The sequence below is a fragment of the Hemiscyllium ocellatum genome, chromosome 15, assembly GCF_020745735.1.
Source record: "Hemiscyllium ocellatum isolate sHemOce1 chromosome 15, sHemOce1.pat.X.cur, whole genome shotgun sequence".
NCBI lineage: Eukaryota > Metazoa > Chordata > Chondrichthyes > Orectolobiformes > Hemiscylliidae > Hemiscyllium > Hemiscyllium ocellatum.
The window spans coordinates 39,953,987-39,980,152 of NC_083415.1; the positions used below are offsets into that span (position 1 = coordinate 39,953,987).

The window sequence follows — 26,166 nt, forward strand, 5'->3', positions numbered from 1 at the left end:
CGGAGCAGCTAGCCAATTGGATACAAAATTGGCTTGAAGGTAGGAAACAGAAGGTGGAGGGTTCTTTTTTGGTCTAGGAGGCTGTAGTCAGTGGTGTGTCACAAGAATTGGTGTTGGATCCACTGCTTTTCATTATTTATATAAATGATTTAGATGTGAATTTGGGAGGCATGGTTAATAAGTTAACAGATTACACCAAAATAGGTGTATTGGACAGGGACCTTGATCGGATGGGCTAATTTGATGAGGAATGATAGATGGAGTTTAATTTAGAGAAATGTGAGGTGTTGCATTTTGGTAAGGCAAACCAGAGCAGGACTTTTACATTTATGGCAGGACCCTGTGGAATGTTGACAAACATAGAAACCTAGGGGTGGAGATTCATAGTTCCTTGAAAGTTGGGTCACAGATCAACAGGGTGGTGAAGAAGGCATTTGACACGTTTGCCTTCATTGGTCATAACATTGAGAACAGGAGTTGAGATGTTATATTATGCCTGTACAGAACATTGGTGAGGCTACTTTTGGAACATTACATACAATTTTGGTTGTCCTTCAATAGGAAGAATGTTGTTAAACTTGAGAGGGTACAGAAAAGATTTTCAAGGGTGTCGCCAGGTCTGGAGGGTTGAGTTGTGGGGAGAGGCTGAATAGGCTGGGGCTTTTTTCCCTGGAGTGTTGGTAATTGAGTTGTGATCTTATAGAGATTTATAAATCATGCGGGGCAAAGATAGGGTGAATAGCCAGGGCTTCTTTTCCTGGGGCAGGGAGTCCAAAACTAGAGGACTTAGACTTACAGTGTGGAAACAGGCCCTTCGGCCCAACAAGTCCACAACGACCCGCCGAAGCGAAACCCACCCATACCCCTACATTTACCCGTTACCTAACACTACGGGCAATTTAGCATGGCCAATTCACCTGACCCGCACATCTTTGGACTGTGGGAGGAAACCGGAGCACCCGGAGGAAACCCACGCAGACACGGGGAGAACGTGCAAACTCCACACAGTCAGTCGCCTGAGGCGGGAATTGAACCCAGGTCTCAGGTGCTGTGAGGCAGCAGTGCTAACCACTGTGCCACCGTGCCGGACATAGGTATAAGATAGAGGGGAAAGATTTAAAAGGGATTTGAGGGGTAATTTTTTCATGCAGATGGTGATGCATGTATGAAATGAGTTGCCAGAGGAATTGGTGAAGGCAGGTATAATTACAATATTTAAAAGGTACCTGGATGGGTAGAAGAATAGGAAGTGTTTAGAGAAACACAGACCAAATGCTGGCAAATAGGACTAGGTCAGATTGGGATACCTGCTTGGTGCAGATAATTTAGACCAAAGTGTCTATATCCATCTTGTATGACTTTATGACTGTATGTCTCAAGCTGATTTACAACCAATGAAGTGCTTCTGAAATGGAGTCACTGTTCTAATGTAGGAAACATTGTGCACAACAACTGTTTCATGGATTTTCGGAAGGCTTAGCTAAAGTTGAAGCCCAGGAACTGAAAGCAAGATTATTGACTTGTTTAGGAAATTGACTGCTTGGCAGGAGACAGAGAGTAGGGATAATTGAACAACTAACCTAATTAACAGGATGCAAACTAGTCATGTCCTGCAAGGATCCATATTGTTCTCTTGACTACTCACTATTTATTAACAGTTTAGATGAGGGGATAGAATGTCACATAATCAAGTTTAACAATGACAAAATGATAGGCAGTTAGGCAGAATATAATTATAGAACTTTTTTGTTTAATTATAGACATGTTGATAGATTAAGGGAATGGAAAAATCTGTGGCAAATGAATTTCAATATAAACAAACATGTTGTCATCTACTTTGCACCAAATGAGAATAGGATATTTTCTAAATAAGGAAAAACTAAAACTGTGGAGTTCAAAGACACTTGGTTGTCCAGGTACATAGATCACTGAAACATTAGAAAAAGCTACAGAAATGATCAGGTTTAGTTAACAAAATGATAGTCTTTATATTGAGAAGACTACAAACACGTGAGGTAGAATTGATACAAATATACAAAGTCCTGGTTAGACCACATCTGGAGTACTGTAAGAAGTTTCAGATAATACATTCCCTAAGAAGGATATATTGACCATGGTGGGAGTGCAGTTTATATTTACCGGAATGGTGACTGGCCTCCAAGAATTATGGGAAGAGATTACACAAACCAGGTTTCAAGTTTGAGAATTTAAAAGATTAAGCTCTCAGGTGATTAGATCAAAGCTGTCACAATATTAAGAGAACAAATAAGTTAGGCACAGAAAATGTATCTGCGCAGCATGGGCAGTCCAGCTCTTGAGTGTGGTGTAAAGATTCGAATTAGTGTATTCAGGAGTAAAAGTAGGAAATACTTCTATACAAATGATGGAAGTATATGGAAATATTCTTCCATTAACTGTATTTAATTCCATATCAGTTTTTAACTTTAATCTGATGTTGATATTTTCTTTTATCCAAAGATATAACAGAATATAATAACGTAGATATGGATCAGAGAGTTAGGTCACAGATCAGCTGTGATCTCATGAATGACAGAATTAGCATAGGGACTAATCTTGTTTTTATGTTCTAATATCTTCCCCCACGCAGAAAGAGAAAGCTACTATCCATGCTAGCATTACTCCCTCTCCTCCAAACACACACTCTATCACTCTGTACACCAATTTCTCCACACTCATATATACATTCCCCAACCCACGCCACATACACTCCCTCAGGACCCACCCGCAACAAGTCACCTGCCCTAGCAACACACGTCCTCACACTCCCAAATACGTACCACACACACAGATACATATGCCCCGACCCACCTCCTTGCATATACACACACACTGTCACTCAACTGGTTATCGCTGGTTAATTCCCGCTGAATTTACTGGCGGTGTCTGGCGCCACCTTTTGAGACCAAAAAAAAAGCGGCGAGTCTAAAAGTAGAAAAGCGATTTCAGACCGTGCGGTCATGACAATTTGCACATTTGTTAAGTGAATTTGGAATTTACTTCAGATATTTAGTGTCCAATGGTAAGATGTAGGAACGACTCCGATGAATTGAAACATATTAAACGTTATTTGCGAACACGGACAGGAATAAATAAGAATGATTTCCTGAAATGTACGAACAATACACACACGTATAAATAGTGTGCAATCTTTCATGAGGGATCCAATTACTATGCGATTTTACACTTTAACGTTACGAAGATAATGCAAATTAAAATCGAAAGCTCTTGCCGATCTAAACACCAATTCATTAAAATTTAGATTTAGCGTGATGTTTTATGTCTGAACTCCAGCGGGTTTGTGCTGTCAACGGTAGCTGATTGGAAGAAGTCAGATACATGATTGAAGAAGATAAACGCTCAGTAAAATGGGAGTGAGTCATCTTTCTGGAATAGTTGAAACATGCAGAGTTAATTCAGAGATTATACTTTGTTTGTTCTCGTAACACACGAAAATTCATTGTATTTTGACAGAAGCTGAGCTTTTTTAAAAACTTGAAAGACGATTATTCGTGGATATCGCTGACACTCTACGCTAAATTGGTGATAATATTGTTTTACGCCGCCTAGTCTTGGAATCATGTTTTCGCACAGAACAACAGAGTACATCGTCCTGTCCTCCTGTCGATTCGTTCACATAAAATCAGCACCACTATTGTTTAAATTAAACAATGTAATTGAGTGTTGAGAAAGTGTGGCACATATACGTAAGATAACGATATTGAAATTGTATTACAGAGGTATAGTTGAGTTTTCCCTGCAAGGATCTGTTCCAGTCAGCACACATATATATTGATACTGTAACGATTGGGTAGATTAGCTCAGCAGGGCGCTGTAAACATATTGTAACTCCAGTCTGAAGTCTAGACTCTGCAGGACATTCTCAGGAGGAGAAAGTCTTAATTCTCCTATTCAATCCATCCTGTCTGGATATTAACATTCACTTCACACACCACGTTCTGACTTGCTGGGAACCCTCTACAACAAACTTGCAGACTGTAAGTGCATCGTTAATTATATCGCTAGCTGACAGGTTAATAAATCGTTGAATGGACTGTTTAGTCCTATATCGATCCAGTTGTAATAGCTCTGACATTTTTAGAATTGTTAATATTTCTGTTCAAATGAAATGGGACGCCTGAGGTAAATAAATACCGAGGCACAGAGAAGGGAAATCTATACTCGTCGATTTGTGTATTTTCAAACATGTCAACATGGTATTTAAAACATCGGCTTTACTTCTGATGAGCTTTTTGATCTTTTAAGTCGTACATACTAAAGGTTTTAGATACTGAAGGCATCGAGGGGAGTGGAAACAGTGGAAATTTGGCTTGAGATAGTGAATCAGCCACGGTGGTATAGAATGACGAAGCAGGTTCGAGAGGCCGAATAGCCTGCTCCTAGTTTCTATGTTTCTTCCGGTGTATCTCTGGATCCCCATAGCAAAAAAATCTGGATGAAGCCCTTCTCTGGACTTCATTGGTCAACATCATTTACAAAACCGAACATATTTTGCCTCCAATCGGTTTCGAGATAACGCGTCGTCCACCAGGGCCAGAATGTTCCCCTTGTCTGAAATGTGTAGCTCCACAAGATCCTGTTATCTTCTCTCCTTAGTCTCTGAAAACATTGGAACGGAGCATTGGGCATGCCTGGTCCTGTTTGGGGACTGTGTTCTCATGCACCCAGCACTGAGTGTGTGGAACGCCAGTTTGCTGCATGCTGTTGACAGGAGGTGTGAGACAAGCAGCTGAAGGAGGGAGACCTGGGGAAAGCTTGTTTGAGCATCAGCTCCTCAACTGAGGCTCCTTGACGTAGCAGTGAAACTGCGAGGAAGGCAGCCGGCTGGGACACGCATGCGCAGCCCATCTCCGCCAGCCGCCCTGGGTGTCGATCTGACTTATAAAAAAAAACGGATGTGCTTGAGAAAACGATACAGTAACACGCCGAATTTTAATGCAAAACTGTAAGTAATACCCTCATTGTTTGATCGCTGACTTTTGTCCTCTTCTTTTCAAAATAATACGTAGCAATCTGCACCCAGCGAGTGGGGCTGTCAATTTGAAGGCATTAACCTGTGAAATGTATCCAACCCATACCCTACAATCTGACAAGTCTCCCTTTTGTGTAGTGCAGCTTTTTATCCACAGCGTTTCGGGCAAATCCTAAATCAGAGGTGTCTCTCTGCCTGTCTGTATGGCGGTTTTATTAAAAAAAGGGAGAGAGAAATCAGAATATCCCCATGGAAACACGAGGGGACTGCTGCATTTATTACCCACTACTGCTTTGTTGATGGTTTTAGCTGTCAGTGAAGATTTCTTGTGCACTCTGAAATGCAGAATGATCTCTTCCCGTCGTTGCTGCATTCCCGCTAGCAGTGGCTTTAAAGTCGTGACCCGTTCGCCAATCTTTTTTATCACACACAGGAGTGGGGGGGGGGGGTAGGGGGATGTTGCTGAAGTGGCAACTCGGATCGACTCCGTGCTCTGCCAGCGTGTATGTCTGGAGAGGGTGAGGGAGAGAGGGGGGCGCGCAGGGTTATGAAGAAGTTGCGTTACTTCTGATGTGTCGACCTTTCCCCAGTTGGCTGCTGCCTCCTGCCACCTGTAGCTGCTGCAGGATTCCGGGCTCAACCGGCGCCACGCTCCGGCGTTGCTTTGCATTGCCTTAGCAGCTTCAGCGTCCCCGTCTTCACCGGGCTACCCAACATGTCAACTGATACAATCTTACTCAAAATCTCAAGTCAGATGCATCCTACTCGCCCTCAAAATTGCTTGTTGCTTTAATGTTCTGATTTTACCTCCCAGACCGTTTCTTCAGCGTATCGCCTCTGTTTGATACACTATATACCAGTAATTGAACTAATGATGTTCGTATATATACGTTTAAAAAAAAAGGTGTGGGGGAGCGGGGTGCGGTTGAGGAGATTAAGGGGGAGGGGACGATAGATTTAGGTGATTTTCTTTGAGCAAAGAGTGGGGACACGATCAAAATGATGGTGCTGGGCAGGTGTGGAGATCCAAGCAGCTACATCGAGACAAGAGGGAGGGAATATTGCGGGTCTCCACTCAGATTTTGTAAAGTGCCAGACACTTTCACCATCCTACAGACTGTTGTCGCTATAGATGTAAAGTCAGTTGTTTCTTGATGCATAATTCTGTTAAATGTTCAGCTGAGAATATGGAAATAAATGGAGCTTGAAAAGCTACTATATTCAATTTTGCTGGTGAACAGGAGACCCGATTTATTTGTGCAATTGTGCTCGGTCTAGGAACAATATCTTTTTTAAAGGGCTTTGTCAATGTTGTGTCTTGTATGTTGTGCCAATATTAGGGATTAAGATAGCTCGAGTCACTTCTTAAATGAACAGAAACCATAGTCAGTACACGTGCGCAGAGGGATGAAACTGTAGGCAACACTTCCCCTCCTTAGGATGTGATGGGTGTGGAGAAGTGATAGCCAGAAACCAGGTACATTATTTACTCTTATTCCAGATCAGCTAATGTCCTATGAGCATGAGTACAGTCAAGGGTGGGTAATTAAGAGTGCTATTGTATGCTTTAAATTTGTTTACTGTTGAAAACCTATGATTGAGTCTGCAATATGTTAAAGATACAAAACATTCTCTATAAAGTGTCTGTCACATGCATCTAAAGACACATATTTTATCAACAAAGCTGTTGGGGAACCAACATCACATGATTAGATTGGTCAACTCTCAAACACGATTTTGCAGCTTGGGGTGGAACATCATTATGATGAAAGAAAATGAAAAATCTCTTTCCCACTGCACTTGTAATAATAGTTTTCTGAATTGAACATAAACTTGAATGTTTAAGAAGGTTTTTCTTCTTCGTACTTCTTTTACTTTTTGTTTAATACTCGTATTAAAAGGCATTTAATATTAAACATTTAGCAAACGGTCATGAAAGAATTACCAAGTTAGAAACCTGAAGAGAACTGAATTAAGATAGGAAGTTGAAAAGATTTCATCAATGTAGTGTCTTGAATTATTGACTAAGTCTACTTATAGTAGATATATTTGGGCTCTGAAACTCATTCGAGCCAGTAGTTTCAGTAAAATGTATTGAATCGACAATGACTGTAAAAATCCAAGAGTTACTCTTTAAAATTAATAACCATTCTTGGGACAAAATAAGGAGTCATCTTCAGAAGTACAAGACCAATTAATTTCCTTCAAATCTGAGGTGTTCTCTGACTTGTTAAATGTTGCCAGCACTTTCTATTTGTTGCTGTGGATTTCTGCCAGTTGCAAATTATACTTTTTATTAACACCCATTAACCAATTTTAAGCAATGTTTTGTAAATCTGATAAACTTCAAAAACCACAAATATAATCACTACTTTAGCAAAATATATTACTTCTTATTTATGTACAAAATTGCCCATAGTGATACTTTGCACAAGCTTAAGTTGAACCATTTAAAGTGGAGAACGGAATCCAGATTTATGCTTCACATATTTGTATCACAGGAAAATTACATGTGAATAATGTTATTATCTATGATAAATCATTTCTATAGTTTATTGAATGTGCTAATTTTATGGATGTAGGATTGTTCACTGAGCTGGAAGGTTCAGTTTCAGATTTTTTCATCACCATACTCCGTAACATCATCAATGAGCCTCAGGGTGAAGCTCTGATGGTATGGTCCACTTTTTATTTATGTGTTTAGGTTCCTTGGGTTGGTGATGTCATTTCCTCGGTGAGCAAACCTAATCCAGAACCTCACCCTGAGCTACAAATCTTCTTAAAACGTGCTACTTTTATGTTTTAATGCATAATGCATTCATTGCCCAAGTATTCTTCCTGATGAGTTTTGCAATGCATATACATGGTCATGAAGTCTATATTGCTAAGTTTAACTAAACAGGACTTGTTCCTCTTGTATTCAATGAATAAAGTATTTCTGAACCTACAGCATTATTAAAATTACCTGATAACACCTGCCATTGCACAAATTCAGTCGTTTTTGTGGTATTATTTCATAAAACACAAATGAAAGTATGGCTTCAAATTTTGATACATCACATCCCTTTCAGATTCTAAGACACAGAATTTTTGAAGTGAACACATTTATGGCATAACATATTCTGGGCTATACTTTTCAGATGTAATTTGCAACAAATGTTAGCATCTTTCGTCCAAAGGAGGCTCCAGCAAATATTCAGCGTAAAGTGAGAAACCGTTGTTGATATTTTTTGCACATGAACATTTTATGCAATCACATAATATTCTGCTGTTGTACAGAGGAATTAATTGGTAGGCACAATCTGGAAGCTTGGTTTTTCCATCACACCCCTAGCCAACAAATCAGCGGACTGACCCTGGTTCAATAAGGCATGCAGAACAGTGAGTCAGAGCATCAACTGATGTTCTTAAAATTGAAGTTCCAAACTGGTGAAGCAACTGCATAGGTTATTTGACTTGTTCTTTAGTGGAGGCAGCATTCCACACATGGAGCGAAGAGATTCCACAAGCAAAGGATTGGATAAAAGCTCCATAGTTCTGGTATATCCAGTCATGAATGGTGACGTAAAACTAAACAGTTAATAGGAGGAAAAGACTTCTCCATGATCTTTTGTCTTACTCAACATGTGAATGAAAATGAAAAGGCTGAAGCTTTTGCATACACTTTTGACAAAAGATGTTGCATGGATGATCCATCCAGAGATGCCCATCATTACAGAAGCCAACCTTTAACCAATTTTATTAACTTTATTTGGTATCTAACAATGGCTAAGTGTGGAAGATATTGGAAAGTTTGTGGGCCTGAGTAACATCCTAATTACAACACTAGCATCAATGCAACAAAATGAAAGATCGACCACTTCTGTCCACAAAACACAGGATATATTCAAATTGACTAACTATCATCCCATCAACATACATTTTAATACCAGGAAAATAATAGAAGGGGCTGTCAAGGCTTGTTGTGGCTCAGTTCAAGCCTCACCTGCTCCAGGGATGTACCATAGCATCTCTGAACAGGTGGATTAGAAAATGTAAAGAAGATATCAATGACACTATTAAGTGATACTTGTATTCCCCAACAAGGAACATTTATAAGTTCAATTTGATTCTGTCAAGACTGCTTAACTCCAGACCTTATAACAACCTTGATTCAATTAGCTAAAAAAAACCCTGATTTCTAGAGGTGAGGTGAAAAACTGCCTTTGAAATCAATGTATCATTTCACTGAGTGTGCCATCAGATATTGTGAATGATAGTTGACAGGTGGGAGTAACCCTTGGTTGTCATCAAGACTACCACAATGGAGTAATTGTGGTTACCAGAGGCCAATAATGTCATTCCAAGACATCTCCATAGGGGTTCCTCAGAGCAGTATGTCCTAGTCCCAACCATCTTCAGGTGCTTTGTCAATGACCTTCTTACAATCATTAGGTCAGAATTGAAGTTTTCAGTAATTGTCACACTGTGTTCAGTGCCATTTGCAATTCGCTCAGATAGCAGAACAGTCCATGCTAACTTATATGAAGGTCTGGATAATAATCAGAGTTGAGTTGATAAATGACAAGTAATAATTGTATTGCACAAGTGCCAGGCAACAAATTATCTCCACAAGAGAGAATCTTATAATCTCTCCTTGACATTCAGCAGCACTACAATTGTCAAATTCCCCAGCATCAACACCCTGGAATGACAATTGAGCAGATACTAAGCTGGATCAGCTACAAACATGCTGTGGCTGCAAGAACAGATCAGAGACTGGGCTTTCTGTGACAAGTTTCTCACTACAGACTCCCTGTCTACAAGGTACAAGGTGTGAGTGGATGGAAAACTCTAATTTCTGTATGATTGCAGCTCCAACAGCAATCAAAGCTTCACACTATCATATCTAAGTCACCTGATATATTCCTGACTCAATTACCACCCTAAATATTCACACCCTCTATCACTAGCACACTGTGATAGTGGTGTGAACATTCTATGAGACGCATTGCAGGAACTTCTTATCAAAGCTTCTTTGAAAACATCTCCCAGACTACAGTCTATAGTACCTGAAAAGGCTATGACAGCAGGTATACAGGAACACCACTGACTGCAATTTGTCCCAAATGACACACCATCCTCATGTGGAAATATGTCACCATTCCTTCATCACTGATGAATCTCCCTTCCCAAAAGTATCATACAAGCACCGTCACTACATAGATACCACAGTTTCTATGGTAGAAAGACAGAATCATGTGACTGGCGATAGAATTTGGTAATCTTTGTGATGGAGAGGATTTGGGTTAATAACTTAGCTCAGGATTAAATAGAGTCCTGAGGTTGTGAACAACCTGATTTAAACTGAAATAGTGGAAGACCAGGAAAATGAATGGAATTGAAGACCAGAGTACTACTCTTTAAGGTAACAAGTGTGGTAATACCCTTACTTCAGAGTCAGAAGGTTCGGTTCAATGACTTGAGCATAAACATCAAGTAAGACATGCCAGTGCATTCTGAGAGAGTTCTACACTTTCAAGAGTGCTATTTTCCAGATTAGGTATTACAGTAAGACTCCTATTTGATGGATGTAAAAGATTCCATGGTCCTGTTTCAAAGAGCAGGGGCATAAACCCTAATGCTCTGGGCAATTTTTATCCTTCAATAAATATAACAAAATAATTGGATGTAGGTAGCTCACTGAGCTGAAAGGTTCTTTTTCAGATGTTTCGTCACCATACTAGGTCGCATATTCAGTGAGTCTCCGGATGAAGCACTAGTGGTATCGCCTGTTTTCTATTTCTATGTTTCGGTTTCCTTGGGTTTCATCCGGAGGCTCACTGAAGATGTTATCTAGTATGGTGACAAAACGTCTGAAAACGAACCTTCCAGTTCAGTGAGCAAACCTACATTCAACAAGTCAACCTGAGCTACAAATCTTCTGAAAACTCACTAGGATGGGTCCTTACCGTATTATGAAAGGTGGAGAATAAACCATTTATAATGTTAACCAGCATGGGTACAAGAAGGATAATTTGGCTGGTCAACAGCTTAGTTAGAATAGCATCAAGGGAGCATGAAATAGGTCTCATGGACAAGATAAGACAGAGGACAGCGTACCAACAGGGCTAGGATGGGGAAGCTTTTACTTGGTAGATGAGGGGGAAGAGGTGAAGCAAGACACTTAATTAGTTGGAAATCTTGGAATAATAAATAAGGAACAGAGTAATTAATTGGACAGGATAGAAGCTGGAATAGATGGGGATTGATAACCTCTCTCTTTAGGTGTAAGCCTTAAGGGGGTGTTGGATATCATGGACCTTCCTTTGATCTTTATTGGTCCATAATAGTGATTGGCCACATATCACAATGGTTTGCCATACATTTTACAAAGTGGCTGATCAAGATACTTTCCCACTTTTACCATTTGCCACCAGTTGTATCAGAAAGTTAATACTCAATCTGTTTGGCCACATTAGGAATATAGCTTCTGTGGCCATCACAGTTCTAGTTGAACCCTGAGTATCTGGGATTCCAGTACACTGGGATTAAACAATAAACTGAAATAAAACTGTGTTCATTTATTGAAATACAGGTTCAACTAACTAACCAAATGCTGACCTATTATGTAAAATTGATAGACTTTAGTAACAGTCCAGAGTCATCACCTTGAAGCTACAAAGTGCTCTGCTTTCAGCTGTGACATAACACTTACATTCAATTCTGATTACTGAAGCACAAAAGAAACTCAAAGCCCTGTACATGGTGAACTAACGAACTTGAAAGCGTGTTCCAAAACTCTGAAATTAGTTTGAAGGTATTAATATAGAATGAGAAATTCAGAAGTAGGTACTGTGGAACTGTCAGAAGACTTTTGACAAGAATCACTGTTTGGCACCAACTATCAATGATGTCGGGAGGAAGTGGGATAAGGTCCTGAGGCAGATTTGAGGGAGTCAGGAGCCTTATTGAATTCCTTGAAGATGTGACAAAACACATTGATGAAGGTACAGCAGTGGATGTGGTATACATGGATCTTAGCAAGACATTTGATAAGATTCCCCATGGTAGGCTCATTCAGAAAGTATAGAGGCATGGGATAAAAGGAAATTTGCTGTCTGGATACAGAATTGGTGGCCCATAAACACAGAGAGTGGTTCTAGATGCATAGTATTCAGCCTGGAGCTTGGTGACCAGTGGTGTTCCACAGGGATCTGTTCTGGGACCCCTTTGTGATTTTATAAATGACTTGGATAATATTAGTAAGTTGCTGATGACACGAAGTTTGGTTGAGTTGTAGATAGTGTGGAGGGTGGTTGTAGGTTGCAATGGGACATTGTCAGTAAGCAGAACTGGGCTGATAAGTGGCAGATAGATTTCAACCTGGAAAAGTGTGAAATGATTCATTTTGTAAAGTTGAATTTGAATGCAGATTTCAGGGTTAAAGGCAGGATTTTTGGCAGTGTGGAGGAACAGAAGGATCTTGGGGTCCACATCCATAGATCCCTCAAAGTTGCTATTCAGGTTGATAAGGTTGTTAAGAAGAAGTATGGTGTGTTGACTTTCACTAGCAAGGGGATTGAGTTTAAGAGCCATGAGGTTATGCTGCAGCTTTATAAAGCTCTGGTTAGACCACACTTGGAATATTGTGTTTAGTTCTGGTTGCCTCATTATAGGAAGGATGTGAAAGCTTTAATGAGGGTGCAGAGGACATTTACCAGGATGCTGCCTGGACTGGAGGGCATGTCTTAGGATGAGGAAGCTCAGGCTTTTCTCATTGGAGCAAAGAAGGATGAGAGGTGACTTGATAAAGATGTATAAGATATACAGTGGATTCCCAGAGACTGGTTCCCAGGGTGGAAATGGCTATCACAAGGGGGCATAATTTTAAGGTGTATGGAGGAAATTTTAGGGGAGATGTCAGAAGTAGGTTCTTTACACAGAGAATGGTAGGTTCTTGGAATGCCAGCAGTGGTAGTAGAATCAGATGCATTAGGGACATTTAAGTGACTCTTGGATAGGCACATGGATGATAGTAGGGTATGTTGGTTAGTTTGATTTTAGAGTAAGATAAAAGGTCAGCACAAAATCGAGGGCTGAAGGGCTAGTACTGTGCTGTACTGTTCTATGTTCTATGAAAATAAAAGGCAGTACATCAAAAATGATAATTTAATAATAATGTGCTGGTGAAAATAAGAACAGGAGGATTAATTGATTGAATATGTGTCTGTAGAACTTGCATAGAAAGAAGGGCATCATATTTCTGATGAATTAGAACTAGTACTGGGGCAGGTGGGATCTGTACAGCTGAATGTTTCACATCCTAATGGGTCTGGGGCTGATATTCTTACAGGGGGCTTTGCTAATGCTGTTGCTGTTGGTGCAGGTGGGGAGCACCTCGTTTGTCAGGAGAATAGGGAGTTGAGCAATAACCCAGTTTGGAATGAAGTAAAACTGGTAAGAGGAAGTCAAAAAGATGCTAGCAAGACTAAAATACAGGAGAAACAAAGGAGAGTATTAAGTATGCTTCAAATGTGGAATTATGTAAAAAAAAAACAAAGTTATGGGCATGCTACTGAATGCATGCAGCATTCACAACAAAGTAGATGATATGATCCAGAGACATAGAGACATGTGGACGTGAACTAGTTGCTACCTCAGAAGCATGGCTTCATGGGTCCCTGAATTAGGGACTAAAAATTCAAGTATGTTCAAAGTTGAAGAAGGACAGACAAAAAGGAGTTCAGCTAATCAGATGAGAGAAACCTGATGCATGACAATACAGTAATCATGGATGACTCCAATCTACACACAGATTGGGTTAACCAACTGAGTACTAAAGCTGTGGAGAATGAGTTTCTGGAGTGGGTTAGGGATGATTTTCTAGAGCATATATTGAAGAGTCAACTAGGCGACCTGCTATTTGAGATCTGGAATGATGCAATGGAACAGGACTATTAACCAATCTTGCTGTAAAAGAACCTTTTAGGGATGAGTGACTACAATATCATAGAGTTTCACATTATGTTTGAAAGTGAGGTAGTTCAATCTGAAGCAAGGTTGTTAAATGTATATTTTTAAAAATTATGAAGTCACAAATTGGCTGAGGTGGATTGGAAAATACATTAAAAGGCATGACAGTACATAGGTAGTGGATAGTCTTTAAAGAGCTGTTATATGACTTACAGCAACTAATCATCCCTTCAAGAAACAAAAATCTAAGCAGGTTAGTCAACTGTGGCTAACAAAAGATGTTCAACGTTATATAATATTAAAAGGAAACATTGCCAGAAATACCTTTAAATCTGGAGGTTTTTACAATATAGCAAAGGAAAGCCAAGGGAATAAGAAAAGGGAATAAAGAATGTGAATGCAATGTAGCAAGAAACATAAACATGGACTGTAAAAGCTTTTCAATCATGGCTGATCTGATCTTCCTCAAGTCCACTTTTCTGCCCTTTCCCTGTAATCCCTGATTTCCCAACTGATCAAGTATGGTGAGTAGGGAAATAGTAGAAAAGTTAAATGTCTGTTTTCACTGTGGAAGAAACATAAAGCATCCAGCATTCGAGATCCAAGTGGCTCGGGAGAATGCTGAGTGGAAGGTAATTAATATTAATAAAAAGATTGTGCACAACAAATTAATGGAGTTGAAGGTTGATAAATTCCCAGAACCTGATAGTTTGCATCCCAGTGTGTTGAAGGAGGTAGCTATAGCGATCATTGATGTACTGGTGATTATCTTACAAAATCTACAGATCTGGAATGATTCATATGGATTGAAAGGTGGTAGCTGTCACCTCGATATTTACGAAAACAGTGAGAGAGAAAACCAGGAAATATAATCTGTTAGCCTTACATCGGTAGTAGAGAAAATTCTACAATCTAGTATAAAGGATGGGATGAATAGATTTGTAGATGGTAATGATTTGATTGTGCATAGTCAGCATGGTTTTGCGAATCAGAAATCATATTTGAAGAACTTCTATGACTATGACTTTTAACTTGTTGAAGTTTTCTGAAGGTGTGGAAGCCTTGAGTATATTTAAGACAGAGATAGATAGGTTCTAGATTGTCAAGGGGATCAAAACGGGAGAATGGGGTTAAAATATTTATCAGCCATGATTTAATGGCAGAGCAAGTCGGATGGGCTGAATTACCTCATTTCTGCTCCTGTGTCTTATGGTCTTATGCTGCTAACAACATTGAAAAGTGAGAGCTGGTTGACATTGTAAAAAACTTTCTGGAAATTTGAGTATGCATAGGCCTCCACTGGAAGTAAATTAGAAATATTAAAGCACATGGAATTGAAGGTAATGTATTGGCATGGATTAAGGATTGGCGAACACACAGTAAACAGAGAATAGAAGTAAATTCTCATTGGTAGATTGTGACTAATCGAGTACCACAAAGATCAATACTTGGGCCTCCACAATTCACAAAATATATCAATGACTTGGACATGGGGGTGGAATATAATAATTCCAAATTTGTAAATGACACAAATTTAAGTGGGAATTTGTGTAGTGAAGAATATGTAAACTGGCTTCATGAGGATTAGGATGGCCTCAATGAATGGGCAAGAACATGATTGAATATTATACCGAAAAATGTGAGGTTATGCACTTTGTAGGAGAAACAGTTGTGCAGAGTATTTCTTAAATGGTAAAAGTTAGAATATGTAAACGTACAAAGGAATCTGGTGTCCTGTTGATAAGTCACTGAAGGCTGACATGTGGGTGAGATAAACTATTAGGAAGGCTAATTAATTTTTTTTAGTCTTTATTGCAAGAGGATTTGAGAATGGGAATGACAAAGTCTTGCGTCAACTGTATTGGATTTTGGTTAGACCACACCTTGAATACTGTGTGTAGCTTTGGTCTTTTTATCTCAGGAAAGATGTTATTGCCATAGATGGAGTGCAACAATGATTCATCAAATTTACTCCTGGGATGGCAGGACTGTTCTATGAAGATAGACTGGGCATGTAGTCTCTAGAGTTTCAAAAAATGAGAGATAGTCTCATTGAAACTGAGAGGGATGGATATGGTGCATGCACGTAAGATGTTCTCCCTGGTTCGGAGTCTAGAACCAGAGGGCACAATTTAAAAATAAGTGGGATGCTACGCAGGTCCGAGAAGAGGACAATTTTTGTTTTACTCCAAGGGTTGTGGGCGTTTGGATTGCTTTACCACAGAGGGCTGTGGAAGCTTAGCCTTTGAGTATGTTTAAGGTAGATACTGAATTGGTTTCTGATTCCCATAGGCATAAAGGGTTATGGAAATGGGCTGCGTAAGTTGCGGTGAAGTGTTTGATCAGCCATGCTTATATTTAATGGTGTGGCAGGCTCAACGGCTGCATGGCCTGCTTCAGTTCCTATATTTCTATACTGCAGCATAACTTATTGAAAGTGTAAGGTGATCACAATATGGCAAGAGCAATGGGGCACCTGGGACTTTAGTTAGCAGCAGGGCCAACAATCTCAAATTTAAAGGATTTAGAAGGAAAAATGGGGCAAGAGGCTGAGTTGCAATTAAATCAGATACAAAAGGTCTAATAGGCCAAGAAAGATCAAAATAACAGATACAGAAACAAACAATACAGAAATTAAAGAATGCATTTAAAAATCTTTAACAATGCACTTTATGAAGGAATGAAATATTAACTGTTTCCTTTGTGGATCAGAGAGATTGAGATATTTGCATAATTAATGATCAACCATGATGGGCTAAATGGCCTACTGTTCTTCCTATTTTCCTAATTGCATAGCAGACATGCACGATGCAATGTCAGCAGCAGCTTTTAATGGACCAACCCAAATAAGGAACTTGTGGGATTTTGGAGTTTGAAGCAAGAGGAGAAAAAAAATGTGAAAGTAGATACAGGATGTTCAAAGGCTGTGCTCTATTTGAAAGATGCCTTTCTTGATATGCTGGTGAGAGGTGTGAGGAGTGGGACAGAATTACAAATTCCGGAGCACAGGCTGTCAGTATTGTATGGGATGTTGTAATGGTATCCAGTGCCTTCAGTCGTTTTTGGATTTCATGTGAAATGAACTAAATTGCTGATATCTGTAATGCGGGGCATCTCATGACGAGGTTGAGATGGATCATCCACTTGGCATTCCTGGCTGAAGATTAGTGTAAATGCTTCAATCTTGTCTTTTGCATTGATGTTCTGGGCCATTCCGTTATTGAGAATGGAGATATATACGGAGTAAATTGTTCACTTGTAATAATGGAAAATAACTGGATATGGCTGGATTCCACAGCTTAGATCATATCTATGGAATCACATAGCTCTGTCTAGCACAGATAGCTTTCACTGTCTGGCATGTAATTCTAGGAGATAGTGAGGATTGCAGATGCTGGAGAGTCAGAGTTGATAAATGTGGCGCTGGAAAAAGCAAAGCAGGTCAGGCAGCATCCGAAGAGCAAGACAGTCCACGTTTCAGGCATAACAATTCATCAGGTCTCCTAACCTTCACCCAGACAGTCACCCAAGGGTGGAATTGAACCCAGGGCATGTAATTGTGTTTTGTAGCCTCATTATATGTTTTATGTATACTTGGAGCTCCATATGATGTCCTCTCCTACCCTTCTAATTACTCTGGGTTGATCTCCTGGTTTGATGATAAAGGTGGAGTGAGGGTGGCTGTTCCGGTTAATGGGAGCACAATTTCACAGGAAACCCCAGGACTCCTTCTAGATGTACTTTGTGACGTAACAAAGCACCATAGAAAACATATCAATGCCCTTTCTTGCTGATATTTGAAGTTGTATGATAAATAGGACAGAAATCTTGTGTAAAAAAATCTAAAATATTGCCACATGTGGGAAATTTCTTTTGATCAATCCTCTGACTTTTCATGAAAAAGTGGAAGAATTTTGAAAAAAAATGTTCAATGTTATGACAGAAATAGAATCTGTTGCCTGCTACACTTTGAAAAACTATGTACAATGTTTCTAAAATCATAGAATCACAGAACATTCATGGCACAGAAAGGTTGTAGTTACTGAAGAAAGCCATACAATTTTCATTTTACATAGCAGTGAATAAAAGCCTCTGGATTTGAATTAGATAAAGATGCTTCTGTTATTCTATACACTTGAACTGACTCATTATAAAGCTACTGATGATTAAATCTCATCACATATAATCCAAGTAATAGAACTTCGTACATTTTTTAGTTCAGTAAAATGTTTAATTAAATGCAAGAATCCTGGGCTGAATTGTCATTACTGATAAATTACAATTAAGGATATTTAAAGTTTGCAAATGATTTTCTAATCTCAGAACAGGAAGTGTTCCCTCTGTGATTCAGGAAGTGGTGAAAATTGAAATCTTCTTAAAACTAGTGTCTTTATCAAAGTAAGAAAGTGAATTTGCCTTAACAAAATTTTGTGAATTATTAATTATGGTACCAGCCAAAGCTATAATGTCTGAGATAACTGTAAAATTGTAAAGTTAAGTTGTTTGAACTAGTAGCGTAGTGGGATAGTTTACACTGAACAGTAAATTTAGCCAAAAAGGACACATGTACAATGGGCTATTCATATATACCTTTTTATTGAAAATAGCAAGACTGAGATAAGCATAGTTCCCAGTAATTGCAAATGAGTTGAAACAATATGTTCCATATGAGTTGATTGGAGAAGCTGGGATGCATCGTACTGGAGTAGAGGAGGTTGAAAGGGGATTTGATAAGGGTATTCAAGATCATGAGCTGTACACTTATAGTAGATATAAACTATTTCTGTTGCATAGCAATTTAGGACCAGGTGCACAGATGTTTGTAAATGATTAGCAAAAGAGCTAAGCGATTGGCTAAAAAGCCAATGACAACCAGAGAAAATGGAGGTGTGGGCATTGCTGACTGCCCAGCTTTTATTGCTTATGCTCAGATGCTCTTAAAAAGGTGATAGTGAACTGCCTTCTTAAATCACTGCAGTCCATGTCCTGTAGATAGACCCACAACTCCCTTACAGAGGGAATTCCAGGATTTTGACCCAGCAACATTGAAGTAGTGGTGGTATATTTCCAAGTCAGGATGGTAAGTGGCTTGAAGAGCAACATATATCTGTTGTCCTTGTCCTTCCAGATGGTAGTGGTCATGGGTTTAGAAGGTCCTGTCGAAGGATCTTTGGGGAATTTTGCAGTGTTCCTTAAAGATAATACACACTGCTGCAATGAGCATTGATTATGTTTTGACTTAATGTTTGTGGATGTCATACCAATCAAACAGGCTGATTTGTCCTGGATGGTGTTAAGCTTCTTGAGTGTGTTGGAGCTGAACCCATCCAGGGAAACGTGGATTATTTCATCACACTTCTGACTTGTACCTTGTAGATGGTGAACAAGCTTTGGAGCCTCAGGAGGTGAGATACACATTGCAGTATGCCTAGCTTCTGATATGCTCTTGTTATTTATATTGCTAGTCCAGTTTAGTTTCTGGTCAATGGCAACCCCCACTGGGATATTCAGTAATGGCACTGCCAAGGGGTGGATGATTCGATTTTCACTTGTTAAATGGTCATTTCTTGCCATTTGTGTGGGACAAATGTTACTTGCCACTGGTCAGTCAAGCCTCAATATTGCTCAGATCTTGCTGGATTTGGACATGGACTGCTTCAGTATTTGAGAAGTTGTGAATGGTGCTGAACATAGAACAGTACAGGACAGGTGTGGGCAATTTGGCCCACTATGTGCTGACCTTGATGCCATTATAAACTAATCCCATCTGTCTGTACATGGTCCATCTCCCTCTAAACTCTGAATATTGCACAATAATTGGTGAATGTCCTGACTTCTGATCTTTTGATGGAGGGAAGACCATTGATGAAGCAGCTGAAGATGGTTGGCCTTTGACAATACAATGAGGAAGTCCTGGAGCTGAGATGACTGACCTCCACCAACAACAACCATCTTCCGATGTGCCAGGTATGACTCCAACCAGTGGAGAAAAGCTGTTTATCGAGCAACTGGGTATGATCTGCAATGCACTGTTTGAAAGAGTGGTGGAGGCAAATTCATTCATAGATTTCAAGGGGAAATTAGAAAAATACTTGAAGGAGAAAAAAATCCAAGTAAAAGACAATGATTTGGACTAGCTGTGATGCTCTTGCAGAAAGCCAGCACAGAATTGTTGGATTAAATGGTCTCCTTCTGTACTGTAATCTTGCTGTGATTCTAAGAATTGAAACCTGTACATTTGATTTATGAGATCACTTTTGGAATATTATGGAAAATCTATGATACAATATTATCATTTAAGTATTTATAGAACCATAGAAATTTACTATGCACAAGGAGGGTATTATATTCATTGTGAATATGCCAACTACTATTGCTAATAGCAATTTTCGGCTAACGATAAAATGCAAGTTTTAATAGAGGTTCCTTTGATATGGTTTTAAAGGTTATGAAAAACCATCAGAGAATTTTCAATGAGTCCAAGATAGTACAGATTCCATGTGGTCAATCAAAGGAAGGGACTTAATACATCAAATGAGGCCTCATATTTCTTATATTTTTGTGAATGCCATTAGTACGGACTAGAAAATATGGGTGTCTTTTGAAACAATTTGACTGCTCTGGGGTGGTACATGAAGAACCAATCTAGAAGATGTTAACACATCCCATGTGCCAATGAAGGGAAATGTCATCTCTGCATTGGGACATAACTAACTGAGGGGAAAACGGAAAGGCAGAAAGATATACTTTATCTTCATTTTTCCGGCACAAAAACGTTGCATACATAGATTTATGTTTAAATTCCCATTCCATAATCAAAGATTTCACCTTATGAAAAGCACTAGAGTATCTGAGACATAGTTATACAGCACAGAAACAGACCCTTTTGGTCCAATCAGTTGCCATAATCCCAAACTAAACTAGTCCTACCTGCCTGCAAATGGCCCACACCCCTCTAAACCTTTTTTATTCATGTAGTTATTCACATGTCCTTTAAATGTTCCAACTGTACCCACATCCACCATTTTCTCTGGAAGATCATTCCGCACACGAACCACTCTCTGTGTAAAAGTTTTGCCACTCACGTCCTTTTCAAATCTTTCTCCTCTCACTTTAGAAATATGCCCCCAGTCTTGAAATCCTCCACTAGGGGGAAAAGGTACCTGCCATTCACCTTATCTATACCCATCATAATTTTACAAACCTCTAAAATGTCACCCCTCAACCTCCTCTGCTCAAGTGAAGGAAGTCCCAGCAGTCTATCCAGCCTCCACTTATAGTTCAAAATTGCATTTCCGGCAACATCCTGGTAAATCTTTCTAAACTCTCTCCAGTTTGATAATATACTTCCTATAATATCTTATCAGTGCACCCAGGATTGGACACATTAATCTCGAAGGAGCCTCACCAATGTCCTGTACAATCTCAATGTAACTTCCCAACTCCTATACTCAAAGGTCTGAGCAATGAACATAAGCTTGCTAACTACCTTCATAGCCACCCTGTCTAATGTGATGCAAATTTCAAAGAATTATGTACCTGAACCCCCAAGGTCTCTCTGTCTTACACTACTTATACTACTTGTAACTGTATAAGACATGTCCTTATTTGTTTTACCAAAATATAATGCCTTGCATTTATCCAAATTAAACTCCACAATCCGATAGCCTAGTCGATCAACATCTCTCTGTAATTGTAGATAATCTTCTTCACTGTCCATTATCGGTGTTATTTGCAAAATTCCTAACCATGCCTTCTGTGTGTTCATCTAAATCATTTATATAAATGACAAGCATTGCAGTATCTGAGTGTGTGATCATTTGCCAATTGCATTCTAAAGTCTCTCAAGCCACATATGAAAAGAAATGAAAAAAATGATCTGTTCCCAAGTTTCATAAAATCAACTATGACCTACTGGCTAGACAGGAGACAACAGAGATAATTCCTGTTGGAGAGAGGTAGTTAACATTTCAGGTCAATATGAATTTGATAAATGTACTAAACAGTCAGGAATAATATTTGCATTGTCATGCTGGAGCAAAGGATATATAATTGTTATTTGTTTGAATTCTGTTGACAACAGTGTTTTTGGAGGCAGAATAATCCAGAAGGTTAAACTAAAATCTATTGTACTGTAGCATTTTGCAATGTTGAATGAATAATCTAAATTATTAATTTTTATATGCTTGCTTCTAGCATGATTAGTTAAGATGCCTTCATTAACGAGTGAATAAATGAATACAACTTAAAATATATATTTGTGAGGGCAAAAGCTTGCAATTAAATAATGTTCAGATAATTTCTTAACTCAGCAGATGTGTATGTATAATATACTTACCAAACCCTGACACAGCAATTTTAAATGACGGTGAGTTTACAAATAGTCATTTAGTTTCCTAAAGATGCCCCAGTAGCAACAGGGACATGGAGGAGCAGATTGGGGGAACCTCCTTAATTCAAATAGTTTGGATGAAGCAGTTTTTGTCAAGTGTTTGTCCAGGAAGGATTCCTGACTCAATACATATATAGCCTGACTAGAGGGAAGACCATATTGGATTTGGTGCTTGGGAACATACCAGGCCAGGTGTCAAATCTCACGGTGGGAAAGCATTTCGGTGATAGCGATCACAACTCCCTGACTTTACTATAGTCATGGAGAGGGATAGGAGCAGACGGTATGGGAAAGTATTTAATTGGGGGGGGGGGGAGGAATTACAATGCGATTAGGCAGGAATTGGGGTGCCTAAATTGGGTTTAGATATTCTAAAGGAAATGCATGACAGAAATGTGGAGGTTGTTTAAGGAGCACTTGCTGTGAGTGCTGGATAGTTTTGTTCCACTGAGGCAAGGAAGGGATCGTAGCGTAAACCAACCTTGGGTGACAATGGATGTGGAACATCTAGTCAAGAGAAGATTGAGGAGGCAAGGATCAGACAGGGCTCTAGAGGGTTACAAGGTAGCAGGAAGGAACTGAAGAATGAACTTAGGAGAGCTAGAAGGAGGCATGATAAAGCTTTAGCGGGTAGGATTAAGGAAAACCCTAAGGAATTACACACATGTGAGGAACAAGAGGATGACCAGAGTGAGGGTAGGGGCAATCAGGGATAGTGGAGGAAACTTGTGCCTGGAGTTGTAGGATGTAGGGGAGGTTCTTAATGAATACTTTGCTTCAGTAGTCACTACTGAGAAGGACCTTGTTATTTGCAAGGACAGCATGAAACAGGATGATATGCTCATACAGGTTGATGTTAAGAAGATGGATGTGCTGAAAATTTTGAAAAACTTAAGGATAGATAAGTCCCCTGGGATGATGAGATATACCCAAAATTACTACAGGAAGCAAGGGAAGGGATTGCTGGACCTTTGGCAATGATCTTTGTATCTTCACTGTCCAGTGGAGTAGTGCCAGATGATTGGAAGTTGGCACATGTTATTCCCTTGTTCAAGAAAGGGAATAGAATATTCCTGGGAATTACAGACCAGTGGGCAAGTTATTAGAGAGGATTCTGAGAGACAGGATTTATGAGTACTTGGAAAACCATAAATTGACTAGAGATACTCAGCATGGCTTTGAGAGGGGCAGATGATGCTGCACAAGCCTTATTGAAGTTTTTGAGGATGTGACAAAAGACATTGATGAAGGTAGAACAGTGGATGTGGTGTAAATGGTTTTAAGCAAGGTGTTTGATAAGATTCCCCATGGTAGGCTCATTCAGAACGTACGGAGGCATGGGATACAGGGAAATTTCGCTGTCTGGATACAGAGTTGGCTGGCCCATGGAAGACAAAGGGTTGTAGTAAATGGAAAGTATTCAGCCTGGAGCTCAGTGACCATTGGTGTTCTGCAGGGATCTGTTCTGGGACCTCAGCTCTTTGTGACTTTTATAAATGACTTGGATGAGGAAGTGAAAGGTGGGTTAGTAAGCTTGCCAATGACATGAAGTTTGGTGGAGTTGTGGGTAGTGTGGAGGGATGTTGTTGGTTGCAATGGATCATTGACAGGATGCAGAACCGGGTTGAAAGTGACAGATATAGTTCAACCTGAAAAAGTGTGAAATGATTCATTTTGGAAGATTGAATTTGAATGCAGATTACAGGGTTAAAGGCAGAATTTTTGGCAGTGTGGAGGAACTTGGGGTCCATTTCCATAGATCCCTCAATGTTGCCACCCAACTTTGGTAGGGTTGTTAAGAAGGCATATGGTATGTTGGCTTTCATTAGCAGGGGGATTGAGTTTAAGAGCTGCAAGGTTATGCTGCAGCTCTATGGAACCCTGTTTAGTCCACACCTGTAATATTGTGTTCAGGTCTGGTCAACCCATTGTCAGAAGGATGTGGAAGCTTTAGAGAGGTTGCAAAAGAGATTTACCAGGATGCTGCCTGGACTGGAGGGCGTATCTTATGAAGAAAAGTTGATGGATCTAAGGCCTTTCTCATTGGAGCAAAGAAGGATTAGAGGTGAAAGAGAAAATGCTGGAAAATCTCAGCAGGTCTGGCAGCATCTGTAAGGAGAGAAAAGAGTTGGTGTTTCGAGTCTAACTGACCCTTTGTCAAAGCTTTGACAAAGGGTCAGTTAGACTCAAAACATCAGCTCCTTTCTCTCCTTACAGATGCTGCCAGACCTGCTGAGATTTTCCAGCATTTTCTCTTTTGGTTTCAGATTCCAGCATCTGCAGTAATTTGCTTTTATTAAGGGTAAGAGGCGACGCAGTAGAGGTGGACAAGATGATGAGAGGCATGGATAAAGTCAATAGTCATCAGAGACATTTTCTCAGACAGAAATGGCTATCACAAGGGGGCATAATTTTCAGGTAATTGGATGAAGGTTTAGGGGAGATGTCAGAGGTCAGTTCTTTACACAAAGAGTCGTGCGTGTGTGGAATGCACTGCCAGCAGTGGTAGTAGAGTCAGATACATTAGAAACATTTAAGCAACTCTTAGATAGGCACATGGATGATAGTAAAATGAAGGGTATGTAGGTTCGCTTTATCTTAGAGTTGGATAAAAGGTTGGCACAGCATCGAGGGCCAAATGACCTGTACTGTGCTGTATTGTTCTATGGTCTATGTTGTTGGACAGAGCTTGAGTATATTTGAAAAAAGACACATTTTGTGAAAGCTTTTGTGTTGCTCTCATAAGGACAATTCACAGAAAATACAGTATAAATATTGTTTTTCCTTGAATTTAGTACTTGTGAATTTTGCTTATGAGTGCAAGATAAAAAATTTCCAAAATATATCTTTTTTCAGTAATACACAATTATGAATTTATTGATTATTGCTAATTCTGTTCTTGAGTTTGCTTGTGCAGAGATTTCCTACCATCCACTTTTTTCAGAAACAATATAAAATGGTGTGCACATTATAGAAAATGCGAAGAAAGCAAGAAGAAAGACCCATTCGTCACAATTCAAAAATTTCTAAATAGATTCATAATGAATTGTTTAAGGTGCAGTCATCATTAGAAAAATGAACAGGAATGACATTTGCAAAGAGCAAATTGCTACAGATAACAATGGAATTAATAATTGGATGAAGTTAAAAATCACACACACCAGGTTGTAGTTCAATGGGTTTATTTGAAGGCACTAGCTTTCGAAGCAGCACTATAACCTGGTGTTGTGTGATTTTTGTCCACCCCAGTCCAACACTGGCTCCTCCAAATCATTAATAATTGGATAACCATAGTTTTAAAACAGTGTTGGTTGATTGTTTGAGACATTACTATTAGTGTAGAACCATAAGAACTTCTCTACTCAGGTTTGAATACACGTATTCTCCTGTAGTTTCCTCAGGGATCATCCAATCGCCTGATGTAAATTTATAAGATAATTCTGCAGAAACTATACAAGTAACCATTGATGTTGATTTCTGTTGATTCTTTGTTGAATTTGCAGTGGTATATCAAGAAATCACTGCAATAGTTCTATCTGAGGACTTATGTAATTCGATTTGAACCACTGATGCAGCAACTGTGGCCACAAGGGACACTATCTTTGTTATGAATATGAGATTTCATAGGTGCTTACATTTTAAACAATATTCTTTATAATGAAATAGAGTGCCTGAACAGGTAGATAATATAGGCATGGATCCATAACATAATATATTGAAAATCAAACAAGAGATTTTGAATCTTGACACACAAGAGGGCCACCTAGCTTTCTAGACAAAGATGCACCACCATATAGACATGGAGAAG

At 39.3% G+C, this 26,166-nt stretch overlaps 1 protein-coding gene across 3 annotated transcripts in view; it reads left to right on the forward strand.

Annotated features, from left to right (window-relative positions):
* Positions 1-26,166, forward strand: part of rgs19 (regulator of G protein signaling 19) — a 116,598-nt gene that overhangs the window by 11,552 nt on the left and 78,880 nt on the right. Inside the window, exon 1 of one of the 3 annotated variants that reach the window (XM_060836058.1) lies at positions 4,899-4,984. The exons of 1 other annotated variant lie outside the window; for it this stretch is intronic. Coding sequence is in view for 1 of the 2 variants with exons in the window: in XM_060836057.1 (XP_060692040.1) it covers positions 4,935-4,984 (50 nt within the window). In the remaining variant the exon portion in view is untranslated. Of the gene's footprint in view, positions 1-4,898; positions 4,985-26,166 lie in introns of those variants that run through there. One more of the 3 variants, XM_060836057.1, reaches the window with a different exon arrangement.